This window comes from Leptidea sinapis, chromosome 32, assembly GCF_905404315.1.
Source record: "Leptidea sinapis chromosome 32, ilLepSina1.1, whole genome shotgun sequence".
NCBI classification, from domain to species: Eukaryota; Metazoa; Arthropoda; class Insecta; order Lepidoptera; family Pieridae; genus Leptidea; species Leptidea sinapis.
The window spans coordinates 5,382,211-5,396,852 of NC_066296.1; the positions used below are offsets into that span (position 1 = coordinate 5,382,211).

The 14,642-nt window shown below is 39.8% G+C and overlaps 1 protein-coding gene across 2 annotated transcripts in view; it reads left to right on the forward strand.

Moving 5' to 3' along the window:
• Window positions 1–10,677, forward strand: part of LOC126974498 (calmodulin) — a 35,309-nt gene extending 24,632 nt beyond the window's left edge. For both annotated transcript variants that reach the window (XM_050822015.1, XM_050822014.1), the window contains exons 3-4: window positions 6,147–6,389; window positions 9,933–10,677. In XM_050822015.1, coding sequence (XP_050677972.1) covers window positions 6,147–6,389; window positions 9,933–9,961 — 272 coding nt within the window. In that variant the 3' untranslated portion in view covers window positions 9,962–10,677. The remainder of the gene's footprint in view (window positions 1–6,146; window positions 6,390–9,932) is intronic.
• Window positions 10,678–14,642: the final 3,965 nt, after the last annotated feature.

Here is a 14,642-nt window from a genome sequence, read left to right on the forward strand (position 1 = left end):
GGGCCAGTTACAATATACATACAAGCTATGTGTCATCTTTAATCTAATTTAAAAGGCTGTTAAAATATTCTCAGCTATACAGGTTGTCCAAAAATTCAATGTCAAATCGTAACGGGATACTAGCCTATCAAGGCTAGATGGTAAACATCATCAGAAAAACCAGAAATCCACCCCATGTTCTTTAAAAATTATGGGTTTTAACTTTGGATTTTCTCAATTTTTTAACAATTATATGGTGGTTATTGTGGTTAATGTTTGTTATTTTTATCAATTTCAAACCTGTAATCACAACCCCGTATATAACATATCTGATGATGTTTACTGGTTTTAGTTTTGCTGGACGTTGAATTCTGGGACACCTGTATATTTTGTATAACATTCTAAAAAAATAAATTCAATTTATATAATGTATTTATTGCTAATATGATTACAATTTATTTTATTTTCCTTGTTCGTGTAGTATGAAAGCGCTTTTATGTTATCATTCGTGCGCTCGGGAAAGTGAGATGTATTGAACCCCTCGACCTCATCTCGTTCCGTATCGCAGACAATCTCTTTTGGCGAATAAACTATTACTACGACAACTAATTTATTAACTATTATTGTCACAAAAGCCTTTTTTAATGTAAAGTAGGGCAACTACGTTATGCATTTCAATAATAATACTAATTATGCTCTCTTACGTCAAAGTAATAATTGAAATATAATTATATTTAAAAATAGATAACAAATGCTTGTATCATCATCACAGCAAGGCCGATGTAATTAATGCTAACAAGCGCCGGCATTTCAGTTAATATTTCAACTTCCTGAAATAGCAGCGTGCGTAAAAAGAGCCTTATGAGAAAGCTCATTGTCGCTCAGAAGGCAACGGAGAGGGCTATGCTCGGAGTTTACCTGCGCGATCGAATCAGAAATAAGGAGATCTGTAGGAGAACCAAAGTTACCGACATAGCCAAAATGATTGCGTAACTGAAGTGGCAGTGGGCAGGGCGCATAGTTCCACGGACAGATGGCCGTTGGGACAGTAAAGTCCACCAATGGCGACTACGTACCGGAAGACGCAGTGTTAGTAGGCCCGCCACAAGATGGACCGACAATTTGGTCAAGATCGCCGCAATACGATGGATGAGGGCAGCGCAGGACCGATCGTGGTGGAAATGTTTGGGGGAGGCCTTTGTCCAGCAGTGGACGTCTTCCGGCTGATGACGATGATAATGATGTGCGTAAAGAACATTAAATGGTCATAAATCTCAAACCCAGACTCATAATTCAGATTCGACGAGAAATTGACGAGTATGTTGTTGATAATCAACATGTCACCAGTCTCGGTTCACTATTTACTTCCTGTCACCGTTCATCCTTTGAAATCGAGGCGAGACTTGGCAATCATTATTACCGAGTGTCGCCTTGTACTTGACAGAATTATTTATTTACATTCTGTCATTCACCTGCTTACCGTCGCGCGCTTCCATTTATCACACCTTACATGTTGACAAAATTACTTGATAGCTACGGTTAAAGTTAAAATAGCATAGCTGTCGACGATAACAAATGACGATAAATATGTTGTTGTGGAGTGTTCATTACGCGCAGTAATATTTTTGCCTCTAAATAGCGGGCCAACTTGTAGGTTTTCCTATGGGTGCAGGAGGCTGGTTGGTTTTTATTTTGATCTTTTCTTTCTCATACCAGAGTACGTAGTTTCACTTTCACTTTGATGCCAGAGGAATCACATCATTGCTGGCCTTTCAAATAATGTTTGTAGGGTTGTTTTTGTCTGGATGGTCGTGCATGCAAATTTGTTTTAGTTTGTGATCGGTTTGATACCACAATTACGACTTCACGCCACATCACATTTTCAATCTTAAGATGCGTTCAGACTAGTGAAACGTAACTTGAAATGTATCATTCTTCCTTTTATTGCATGTTCGCTGCAACCGTCGTGAACGCACACCGCGCATTCACTAGGAACCTCCCGGGTACATCTTTCGAAAAACCGACAAATCACGAGTCGCTCCGCCTGCGGCTTGTAATGCTAAGTGTGCAAGTGAAAAGCTCGTTTCGCGCGCACAAGACGTCTAAACTATGCGAAATTGTTACAAAGTGTGTTATCTTTCATGTTACGTCTCACCAATATATACGCACCATTAGGGGCTTCGTTATCACATCAGATACACTTGTTCAGAAAAAAAATTGCGTGCGTACGAAGTACACATGCCAGAAGTGAAAAGTGAAGTTCACCCGGTGCTTGTTAAACATGTTTATTCGCAGTGGTGGAGCACCGCATATCTTAGCAAGAAAGTAATATTTATAAATATCTTCAGGAAAATTAATTTAATGCGAGTGGTTTGGATCTGAGAATATAATAATATTGTACTCCATAGTCTTGCCGTTACTTGTCCGCTTTTTGGATGTTGCAAGTTTATTTTACAAGTGGGTAATCGTTGGAAGTGATAGGCGCGAGCTGGCTCGTCGCCAGTCGATCGTGGTCCCCGGTGGAGGTACGGCCATCGCTCAAATAGCTGACCCATTGTTGTCCTAATTGCCTGCTGCGGATAGTGAATCACTGGCAGGGCGCCTTTCTATTTGTACGATGTCGCGACTCTATTTTTGGATTCTTATATCCGCGACCTATTAATACCTCTTTATTAGGTGGCCCGGTTCATGGTCTTTACACATAGCGCAAATAGAAGTGTGGCAAATACAAATATAGTTGTATATGTGTTGTGGGGTGTAAAGAACATACATACATATATATAATCACGCCTCTTTCCCGTAGGGGTAGGCAGAGACCACTTCTTTCCACTTGCTGCTATCCTTACATACTAGTTTCGCTTCGTCCACTTTCATTATTCCTTTCATACATGCTTAGGGTACTCTTGGCCTTGATAAAAATCAAGACGTCCCTGATTTGGTCTCGAAACGTCCGTCTAGGTTATCCAACACTTTCATTCACTTGCATGCCTTAAACAATTTTTCGTCAATCGTTCTTCATTTATTCTCTCGACATGGCCAAACCATCTCAGCATAGATTGCGTTTTCGTTGTGTGCCGGCCAATGGCGAGTCGGTTAGCTGCAGACGGGCGTCTCTTGTCGTATTGAGAACATGTGATAGCGCGTCAGTATTTGTGTTGCGAGTTGCGACGTATCGGCAGGGGACACCGGCCGCGAATTGCAAATGAATTTGCATAATATGTATCTGGCGCCGGGCCAAGTGGCCGGGCGTACAAGTCGTATTACGACGTATTCGTGTTGGTATACATGGCTCATGTTTTACACTCAAATCCCTTGCTATCCTTATATTTTAAGTTGTAACCGCAGCACTTCCCCAATGAAGCTCACTTTACGATCGCAGTGCGCACGCGGTAATAATAAAATAGTATGATTGAGATCATTGATTCGGTGGTTGGTGCGATGTCGTTCTTAGTTGGTGGAGCAATTTGATTGGTCAATTCCGCTAACGAACAAGACTAGCTTGGTGAATAGGCGTTGTCGTTATATCATTAAGTGTGCGCGGCCTCGCAAAACTCATTGACAGCAAGCTAAGCTAGCTTCAAAACTTCAGAAGGTCTATTGCCAAAATCGAAAGCCGAAGTTTTGGTCCGAAACGAAAGTGAAATTTACAGTAAAATACTTTTGGCTTGCAGAAAGAATAGTTGCATCACGACGCTCATAAGTTCCCAGGGGGTTTCTGACTAAAATTAATAGAACAGCATAATTGACAAAGACATAAATATTCACAATTAATAGAACTATTCATAAATAACCTTTGTTTAAAATATAATGTTATTAAAAAATTTATTAAAATAAATGTATTTTTTTAACTTTGAAAGCAGTCTCTTTTGCGGTGTGTGTATATTTAAATGTTGTAGCAACGCTCTGTCGCGCTTAATTTCTCTTATTTAAATGCAGGTGTTGTATTTTAAAACAATGCTACAAACTTTTATATGGGAATCCATGTATCAATTCCATGATGTGATAAAATAACCCCAAATTGAACACACAGCTTCATTTACATTCAAAACATTATTTTATTCTTTTCATTATTTAGCCAATTTACTATGTTATGGACTACAAATCGACTGCGTCAACCGTAATAGGACACTATACCAACTTTATTCTCGGTAATGAGAGGGACCCCTTCAGTTACTTTTATAAGCTACCTACTTGCGAACCTATATGGGTATTGTACACAATGCGATCCGGTGAGTGGCGTGAGCTTCGAGCTGGACTAAGCCAGTGGGCGCAGTACTGTGCCACGTGGTACAGCCTCCCACGTGAAGGTCATCGCCGACACAAACATTTTAATCATAAAGAGCGCATAACCATATCCAAAATGTTGAAGTTTATTATAACACACAGTCATTGTACCTATAAGTATTGATCTACATCATAGGTTCTCAACGTGGGCGATAACGACCCCTTGTGGACGTTTGAGACTTTCGGGGGGGCAGTAAAAGACCCAGAGAAAATTAGGGGGCATTGAGATGGCGCAGATGGGGCGTGGGTAGATTAAAAAATATAGTCTAAAAAGGCAAAAAATACACGAAAATACTCTAGAAAGAAACATATTCTCAAAGTGGGCGGTGAGCAAAATAAGGTTGAGAAACTATGATCTACATAAATAAGACAGTCTATCTGTACTTTAATATAGCGTAGATTCTTATATGACGAACAAGACGTACTTATTACACATTCAAATGTGATATTTATTGACTGTCTGCCATTGTATATATTGTTAAAGTTAAAACTTCTTTAGCGGCGTTGAGCACTTTTCTTAGGATGGGTATTATAAAAAATACAAAACTTGTTAACATTTCTGAATTTTACGCTCATATCGTCATTCAAAGTGAGGAGGAAAGGTTTGTTTCGTATTATTGCGCAGTGGCTTCGTGCACCGTCACAAAATGTTGACACGGTGTCGACAATTGGCATGCATTGGTCGGCGCCGCACCCACATTCGAATACTTATTGTGTATGTAAGTCAAGTCGCACCTTCGCCAAACCTAAGGTGAACATTCGCAATAATAAATAGAAGACGTTGTATAATATTCATGATCAATTTGAAGTTCACAATAACTATTATGGAAAGTTTTACATGTTGACGCTATCGTTAAACTTATTTAAAGTGAAATCGAAATGTAAGTAATAAAACGATCTCTTGAATTCGAGTACAACGCAGGTTTGTTTGAATTGCGGGAGATCTTTTGCTCGATCAGCTAACGTACCACATCTTCTATCCCAGGAATCGTTCAAAAGGACTACCTTCTAACCGAGTTTGTGAAACTGCCAAAGTTTCTAACCATTTTCATAAACCGACGACTGCGATGGTTGGAAAGAACTTGTTTATTTTTCTTTGCATGATTTTAATTGTATTCTAAATCATTGACTCCCTAAAAGTATTTGCTCGCCTCAGGATTTTATTGCAGGCGTTGTCAGATCTCTATTATACGATGTTATTTAAACTAAAATAATACTCGAGTAGTAATTACATATTAGTGTGAGCAATGTGAATTATATTGCGGGCCGTATATTGATATCTAGAACGATCTGGTCGATGCAGAGTGGTGGATGCCAGGAATAGCGGCGTGATAGTGTCCGCGGAGACGGCGCGACTGATCAGCTTCATTGTAGTGATATAAATAATGCTGCACCTGCTCGCCGCACGTTCTAACACTGTCCGAACACTTACAATAGTATTGGGAAGAATCCGGCTCGGGAAGCCAGTTCGTGGGCCGTATGCAATATAGGTACTAGCCTTCCGAAATTGGCAATTGCCCTCGCGTCTCTGAATACCGTGTATGCTGTATACTTGTATTAATAGATTGCTTACAATTATGATGATTTGAGTGAATGTATAAGAAAGCTATTGAAACAAGCTGTAAGACCATTCAAAATAAACTATCTTATTATAAACCAAATGAGGACTCTGAGGATGTCAGAACTTGGTCAGGGCGTAGTGTGCCGTACGGCACTTCCGATTTCGGTGTATCTGAAAAATCTAGTGACATTATGGCACATTGTTTTTGGAAGTTTAGAAGCTAAAATAATAGGTTATATCAAGTTATATGCCACTGACATTCGGTCTCAAGCAGCGCTGATATTGTCTACAACACTGACGACGTGTGTTTGTACGATTGCAGGCAACGGCACGATAGACTTCCCCGAGTTCCTGACGATGATGGCGCGCAAGATGAAGGACACGGACAGCGAGGAGGAGATCCGCGAAGCGTTCCGCGTGTTCGACAAGGACGGCAACGGGTTCATCTCGGCGGCCGAGCTGCGCCACGTGATGACCAACCTGGGCGAGAAGCTGACCGATGAGGAGGTGGACGAGATGATCCGCGAAGCCGACATCGACGGCGACGGCCAGGTCAATTATGAAGGTAAGGGGCGGGGTCCATTAATCGTGAAACAAATTAAGTCAGTGCATTAAAAGACTAGGGAAGTCCCTGGCCCAAGGGTGTCGTAAGAGCATTTACCAGTGGGAGGCTTCTTTGCACAGGATGCCGGCAAGATTGTGGGTACCACCGAAGTTTTTTTTTTGCCGTGAGGCAGTAATGTGTATGCATTATTGTGTTTTGGTCTGAAGGGCGCCGTAGCTAGTGAAATTACTGAATGAGACGTAACATTTTATGTCTTTAAGTTGACGAGTGCAATCGTAGAGCCGCTCAGAACTTTTGGGTTTTACAATTATTATCCTGAACGGCACTGCATTGTAATGGGCATGGAGTATCAATTACCATCAGCTGAAACTCCTGCTCGTCTCGTCGCTTATTGTTATAATGAAAGGTTCTGTGTTCGTCATTTACCATATTATACAAATTTCATAGTAGGCAATAAAACAGGCCTACAGCCAATAAAAAGCAAAGAATTCTGCACAGTGTCCATGTACTACCAGTTTGCATAGATGACACACGGAGGACCCGGAGCGTTGACGCGAACGTTTTGACTAGCAACAATGACTCATGGCGGAATTTTTAGCCATAAACATGGCCGACTAGAACTGTTTCTGTTATCGCGTAGTTGTGTACACAGCAGAGCTAGCTTTTGTGTTGCATGAGAGGCCGTCCGCGTCATAAATTGATCACTTACAGTATGTAACACTAATATTTGTTACAAGAAGATAGTACTATAAATAGGAAGTGGAAAATTTATCTTACTTTTTCAATTTCGCGGAAGTAGATTTCTTTTTTTTTACAAAACACGGCAGGGCAACGGTTTCTATGCGATACAGCCCATTCAATTACAATCATTTATTTAAATTCAAAATACATTGTATTAATATAGGTATTTACCCTTGTAATAAACATTTCATTCAAAAATTTAGTTGTCTTAGGGACTCCAATTATTATTTTTGTCATGACGTTTTTGGAGGTTATCCTTTAAACTACCCATTAATCATAATACAGCGGACCAGTATCGGCACCTGAAGACGGTCAGTCTTCAGCCCTCATGAAATCAGAAGAAACATTAATTTCTATTCTTTTGTTGATCAATAAATATGACCAAACAAGAATCGGTCTTGCTGAAAGGACCTTTCTTTGGTTATGGCACATGGTATCGTTAAAAGGCTTAATAAACCTTGTGTCTGCACAATTTTGCCCTTGTTTTGCCCATCTTCTTTTCACAAATGTTGGCTCAGTCACTCCAACTAGCTAATCCCCCGTTAATCCATCGGTGAAGACGGATAATGCTCACGTTGTACTCTTTTGACTGGTTGACAAGGTTCTATGCTTTGAGCGTAATAAACTGTGTTCTCTATAGTAAAAAAAACTACCACGCTATTAAAACTATTTATATTATCGCTTTAATAATGAGCAATGCTGTTATAGCCTCCCAAATCCTCAAGTCATCGGTTTGAAATACACGACGTTCTACGTGCATTAATCTCTCTATATAAATCTCTGACTGGATTTCTTTGAATGCTGCTTGTTTTTACTTACCATCCATGCCTCGACTAATAGTTATAACCAAATGGATAAAGAGTACCAATGATGTCAATTAGACACATACGTATTTTTATCTGATTCTATCAACTAGGTTTGTCTTTATCATCCCACTCCATCTTAACGATTAAAAGAATACTTCACATAGTTTAGCGCAAAAACAAAAGAATGTCACTTTGCAATATTTTTTTTACTATTAACATTTATGACCTGACTAAGTACAAAAGATGAAAAATGTTCTGTCTTGGTCGTATCATTTTTTGCTTTACAAAACCTCTTAATGAATAGTTTTATTATACTCTGTATAGCGTGTTCGTGGTCGACACGTCTATGTCAAATATCGCAGATATGATGCTAGGTTTACTCGAAGTAGACGTAGGCGAACAATACACGTCACGGCACGTGAGCAATTAAATGTTTATAGTTCCGTGAAATGAGCTCATCACACGCCCTACACTGTAGTATGTACACGACAACACACTGCCTTCTGACACTATATCATCACAGAGCAATCAATCAAGCAAGCTATTGTACGGCTCTGTGCGAAAAGGAAGAAAAATAACCGCAAACATTCTAAAATTCACTAAAATGTATAAATACCACTGGACAGGCTGTTCCAAAATATGTTTGACAGATTTTATTGTGCCTATTTGAAGCGCCACTCGCGAGCGTCGAGAGAACTAATTTTGACGTATAATACAAATGGCTGCAAAGGAACGTACAATTTCGGTCGGATTCTGTGTTATTAATACTTTAAGAATCAACGTAATAAAGTACGCAATTGTTTTTTTGTAAATAGTTTCCCAGAATCTATCGATGTTTGCTGAGGTTGTGTTTACTAGTTTTAGTACCGCAGACTCTCGCTTCATAGCCAACAGCGCCAAAATGGCGTATATCAAACAGGCACAAAAGCACTTTGACAGCCGCCAGTCACACGAGGCTCTAGTTGTAGCACACTGGAACTGGAATATACAAACTCTACATACCTGCTCCTTTGCTGATAACACGCCGTTCATAAAATCAGAACTTTGTAATGTGAAATAAAACTACGCGATATGCTAATTCAAAAGATTTATATTGGCTGTTAATCTACACATTATACAATTGCATCGTGTTGCTATTATAATATTGTTAAGATAAGACGCTGTCAGTTTTATACACCCCCAACCGACAGAGATATTGTGTTTGTTTGTTTGTCCGTTTGCTTGCAGACTTCCACGCACTCGCGCGTTTGATATTCGCGCGCGGAGACGGCAGCCGTTAACGGGCGCCGCGTCGTACGCGGGGTGCCTTGTATATATAGTTAACTAACGGTCGCGATGGACTCAAATTATAGATGAGATCGATCGATCTAGGTACTCACAGTACTCACTGGTTTGCTGCTCGTTACTTACTGTTCCCTCCCCCGCTTCCTCCCGCCGCCAACCAACTTGTAGAACTCTCGGTACTTCCGTCAGTTGTTTTCTATCACACCCCTTTTGAATGTTTCATCCCTTTTATTTCTAATTTGGACACAGTAAATGTTGGCAACACTCATTCTGTTAGTTGATCCTTCTCTTCTCTGGGATGTCACCGCTGTCGTGTGAGGCGCCCCGGTCGAGCGGAACTGTGTGCTCATAGTTCCGCGCGGCCGGTCGCCATCCTCCTGCATGTGCCTATCTCTTATCGCGAAATACCACCTCGCGACCGTTCCCGCTTTGCTTTAACGAGAGGCATCGTCAAACGAGCAGCAAACATGGCAGTGCCGGTGGTATTTCCCGCGACCGTGTAGTGTCATGGCCGTCGTCGGACGCAGCCCTGCACTTCGCGCCCCAGGGCTGCGTCCGCTGCTGCGGCAATGTCTAGTGTTCTCCTCTTCTAACCGTTCTCTCTCTGTCGGTTACTGTTGTGTTAATATCCGTTGTATCTCTGTTACTCGATATCGTAGGGAGCCGCGTACGTGTCCGCCATAACTCACTGTGTTTTCTCTTTCTGTTCCAGAATTCGTCACTATGATGACGTCGAAGTGAGGCAGCGGCTAGTGTGTGTGTATAAAGCGGAGAATTTAAATATACGTTTTGTTTCATGACACACAATATTTAGCATCGTATTGGACCTGCATTTCTCTAGTGTTTGCGATAAATTAAATATTGTCATCGTTTCTGTTTATGGTATAAGGTTGGATACAGCGGCGGCCGACGCCCGCGCGCCTAGACTTAAAGTATTCCGTTGTTTTATGGTAAGGACGTCGCGTCGCTCGGTCTGTGTATGTGTGTGTGTGTGTGAGTGTGCGTGAGTGCGTGCGTGCGTGCCTCTGTGTTGCGTCACGCCCTAGTGTATGCGGTGCTAGCCTCCGCACCTTTCCGATACCTTTTAAATGTAATTTTTTTCAAGTATGAGATATTTATAAAGTACGTGAGATAAAATTTAAAAAAATCCCAAAAAAATATGTAACTTAAAGATGGCGGATGAGTACGCCCATCAGAAATGTTTAAATAAATAAATATTAAATAATTATAATGTGACTCTGTAACGAATAAATAAGATTTATTGATAATATTGTTTTGAATGTATCTATCTGTAACTATAATACGAGTATATATGACTTGATAAATATTATATTTCTATTGTCGGTGAACTGAAGTCCGCTATGTTATAATTGTCTTAACACATAGATTCTTTCATTTATTAAAATTTACAAAAGACATACTGAAAATAAATGTTTCTTCATTTTTAGGTCAATAAGCATCAGTGTTTCATTTGTCCCCTATTTTTATGTCTACCCTCACATAAATAATAATTATACCCTGTCAATCGACCTTGGCCATAACTTGAATATTAAATATATTAATTAAGCTAATTAAATCAATGACTAATGATTATAGTCTGTGCAATTGTTTATTTTCTTTTTGACAGATCTCGCCGGTAAATTAACTTATTTTCAGAATAATAATCGGGTAACGCCCACTTGTGAAGTGCCTTGTGCATAACAAACAACCATAGATAATAAACAGTTTTTAAAATACGATAGTGGTCATATGATAAAAATTTACTTCATGTATGTATTGTTTCTGTAAATTAATAAATAAATAGTATCTATGACCCCAAGTGTAAAGAACAATAACGTTCATTCATTTTTTGACGGCCGCCTTAAAATTTAACTATGCACGCGTTAGTGAAATTTAACTTTGAAACGCGTGGTCAAGTCTAAATTAAGAGTTATGAGCAAATATGACGACAAGTTGCATCAAAATCGTCAATATATAAAAGAAGCATTTTCGGCAATTTTCGTAACTTGTTGATTCCTAACGGCCGTTCCCAATATACTATCTACAGATAGAGATAATAACTGACAACTGTCAGTTATTAGCTGTCAATAATCTGAAGCTGTCCCAATATACTCGATAAGTCATTCTTATCGCCTTATATTGAGACGCGTGAATTGCAATTTCCATACAAACTTCTATCACTGGTAGGCTATACGTCGTCCCATTAACAGACAGCGTGTACGGACGCAAACTTATCGAAGGTGAGTTACCGTCGATAAGTTTATTGGGACAAAAGTCATCGATAGTTGCGATTTTCAAGTAAGAGATAGACTGAATATTGGGAACGGCCGTAAGGCGGCAGCAACGGGGCTTAGAACCTGCTACATGGTAGTAGCGGTGCACCATTACGAAATTCCTTCTCAAAGTAATCTAGGTCTCGCAAACTACCTTTCCGGAACTGTTAAAAAAAATAACTAATGGCCAGAGAATAGTATGACCATTGGGATAGTATAATACATCTATGAGTATAACCGATGCATTACAACACACCTGCGCTACCTGAAGAGGTCGACTTGAAAATGAGATAGTTAAAACAAGTGGAATTTTCAATTTCCAGTGGGAGGCTCCTTTGCACAGGATGCCGGCTAGATTTTGGGTACCACAACGTCGCCTATTTCTGCCGTGAAGCAGTAATGTGTAAGCATTATTGTTTTTCGATCTGAAAAGTGCCGTAGCTAGTGAAATTAATGGGTAAATGAGACCATCATATGTCTCAAGGTGACGAGCGCAATTGTAGTGCCGCTCAGAATTTTTGGGTTTTTCTGTAATCATGAGCGGCTCTGCATTGCAATGGGCAGGTCGTATCAAATACCATCAGCTGAACGTCCTGCTCGTCTCGTCCCTTATTTTCATTGAAAAAAATGGAAGTGCCCTTAAATTGCGTTAGTTGGGAACCAGTATAGCCTCTCCAGCACCACGCCAACTCGAGTATTTCCAAATTAAAACGTTATATTTATATACAGACTGTTAAAATAATCTCGAACTATATTATCTTCAGGCGTCCTTTCCTTTAGGAATAAAGTACGTTAAAAATAAACAATAGCATAACCAAACATGATTGCCCTGCCTGCGGCATTTTGATTTTTCTCAACCCACACCTTCAGTCATGCGAAATGCGCACGGGCGGCACATTACACAAAAACGAGACTAAGCTCGTCCAATTGCTTGCTCAGAAATCGTAAATTATTCTGCCTTCCTTCCTTCTCCAAGCTGTCAGGCAACCGCGGCTGGTTTGCGCGGGAGAGCAGTACGCGACGGCAACTTAAGACCGAGCAGAAATGCAACACGTAACACCAGTGGGAGGCTCCTTTGCACAGGATGCCGGCTAGATTATGGGTACCACAACGGCGCCTATTTCTGCCGTAAAGCAGTAATGTATAAGCATTACTGTGTTTCGGTCTGAAGGGCGCCGTAGCTAGTGAAATTACAGGGCAAATGAGACTTAACATCTTATGTGTCAAGGTAACGAGCGCAGTTACCCTTCAGAATTGTGGGGTTTTTCAAGAATCCCGAGTGGCACTGCATTGAGCGTCCTGTCCAAGATTCGTTCGAGCATTATTAGTTTTAAAGAAAGGACATGGGTTGCGAGGAGGTCTCCAAGGTACGATTATATTGAATCTACTCCACAGTTCATTGTCATCTATTTTTCCATTGAAAACTTTATAGAGAAGTTTCATATCTTGAAGAGATCTACGAACTGTCAGTGGTTTCATCCTAAAGTAATCGAGTTTGTTTTTATTTATCAAATATTACGCCTAGGTCCCGAATGGAATCTGTTTCCTTCAATCTATTTCCCAAGATTTTGTATGAACTCATTATTGGACATTTTTTTCTATTGAATTTTATAAAACTGCATTTACCCGGATTAAGCAGCATACGATTAGCTTCACACCATAGGACAAGTCTGTCAAGATTTGCTCGTCTCTTCCCTTATTGTCATTAAAAAAACGTTCTTCGCATTTGCTGCAAGCGGCGTAGTAACAATCGTTACGACGCCCAAGGCACATGAGCATGTTGAAATACTCTATCATGTTCCCTGTCCCCATACAAAGGTGTCATTGAAAGGTTCTACGCTCACTTATTCATTTCAATATTCTCTTTTGTGTCAAAACAAAAGTTGTATAAAACACTTTTCTAAGATTTTTGTTAAAAAATAAATAAAACAAAATGATCACATGTGATTCATGCACGTACGGCAAAGGATCTACGATTACTAATATACGACGCTTTTTGAATCAAATCAAATATGATATGATCACATATTATGATTCAAATAGACGAAGTTAGAAGAATGTTGGAAGATAGTAGTGATAATGGACAACATTTTAGTAGTGGTAGTGGAGAAGAATACTTACCAAATCGAACTGATGCTGACGATTCGGATACTTCGGGAAACCAATCAGAAGATATAAATTCGATCAACAATAGAATGCAGTCTTTTCGAGAACCTTCGGCGGTAAGTTTGAGAATACCGGTCGAAGAAAACGTGAGAGGATTAGAGGAAAATTTGGAAGGGTTATTAGCAGAAAATTTGTCAGAACCAATAGAGGAAGATGGGCATGAGGAACGACAATGCTCGGAGAATATTCTTCCCATTGGAACATTTATAGGTAATTTGGGCGTGCAGGATATTCAGTCAATAATATTTAAATTTTTGTTTCCGGTGACGTAGGTTATCGAACTTATGGTAAACAAAACAAATGACTATGCTCAATTGTTGAAGGACGGACAGACAACGAGACGTAGGATGAAGCGCTGGAATGACGTCAATAATGTAGAACTAAAAAAATGTTTGCGGTTATTCTACTGATGGGTATTGACAAAAAGCCTTCAATCGAGCATTATTGGAAAATGGATCCTCTTTACTATAATCAATTGTTTCATGAAATATCCATGTCCTTTAACAGATTTTCAAACATCTTACGATGTTGGCATTTTGAGAACCCCCAGCCCGATAATGACAATGTTTTGTACAAAATACAGCCCCGTATTTCGTAATCATGTGATCTTATTGATCAATTTTGTGCATTATATGTCCCAGGTGATACCCTCGTCGTCGATGAAACTCAAATAAATCATCAAGGATCATTGCGTATAAAAACTTATAACCCCCCTAAAGCTAGCAAATACGGGATGAAAATATACAAAATGTGCTCCGTGAACAGCTACGTTTGGTCCTACATCGTATACGCTGGATCAACAACGGCCTTTGAGGGCCTTGTCAAACCAGGTACAGTTGTTATAAAGCTATGTCTACCGCTTCTAAATGAAGGAAGACTTATTGTGGCTGTTAGAAATGCATTTTATATGTTGTTATTATTCTGTGGCTTTATGCGTCATTGTCACTATCATTTATCTTGACATATGTATATACGTAATGTAC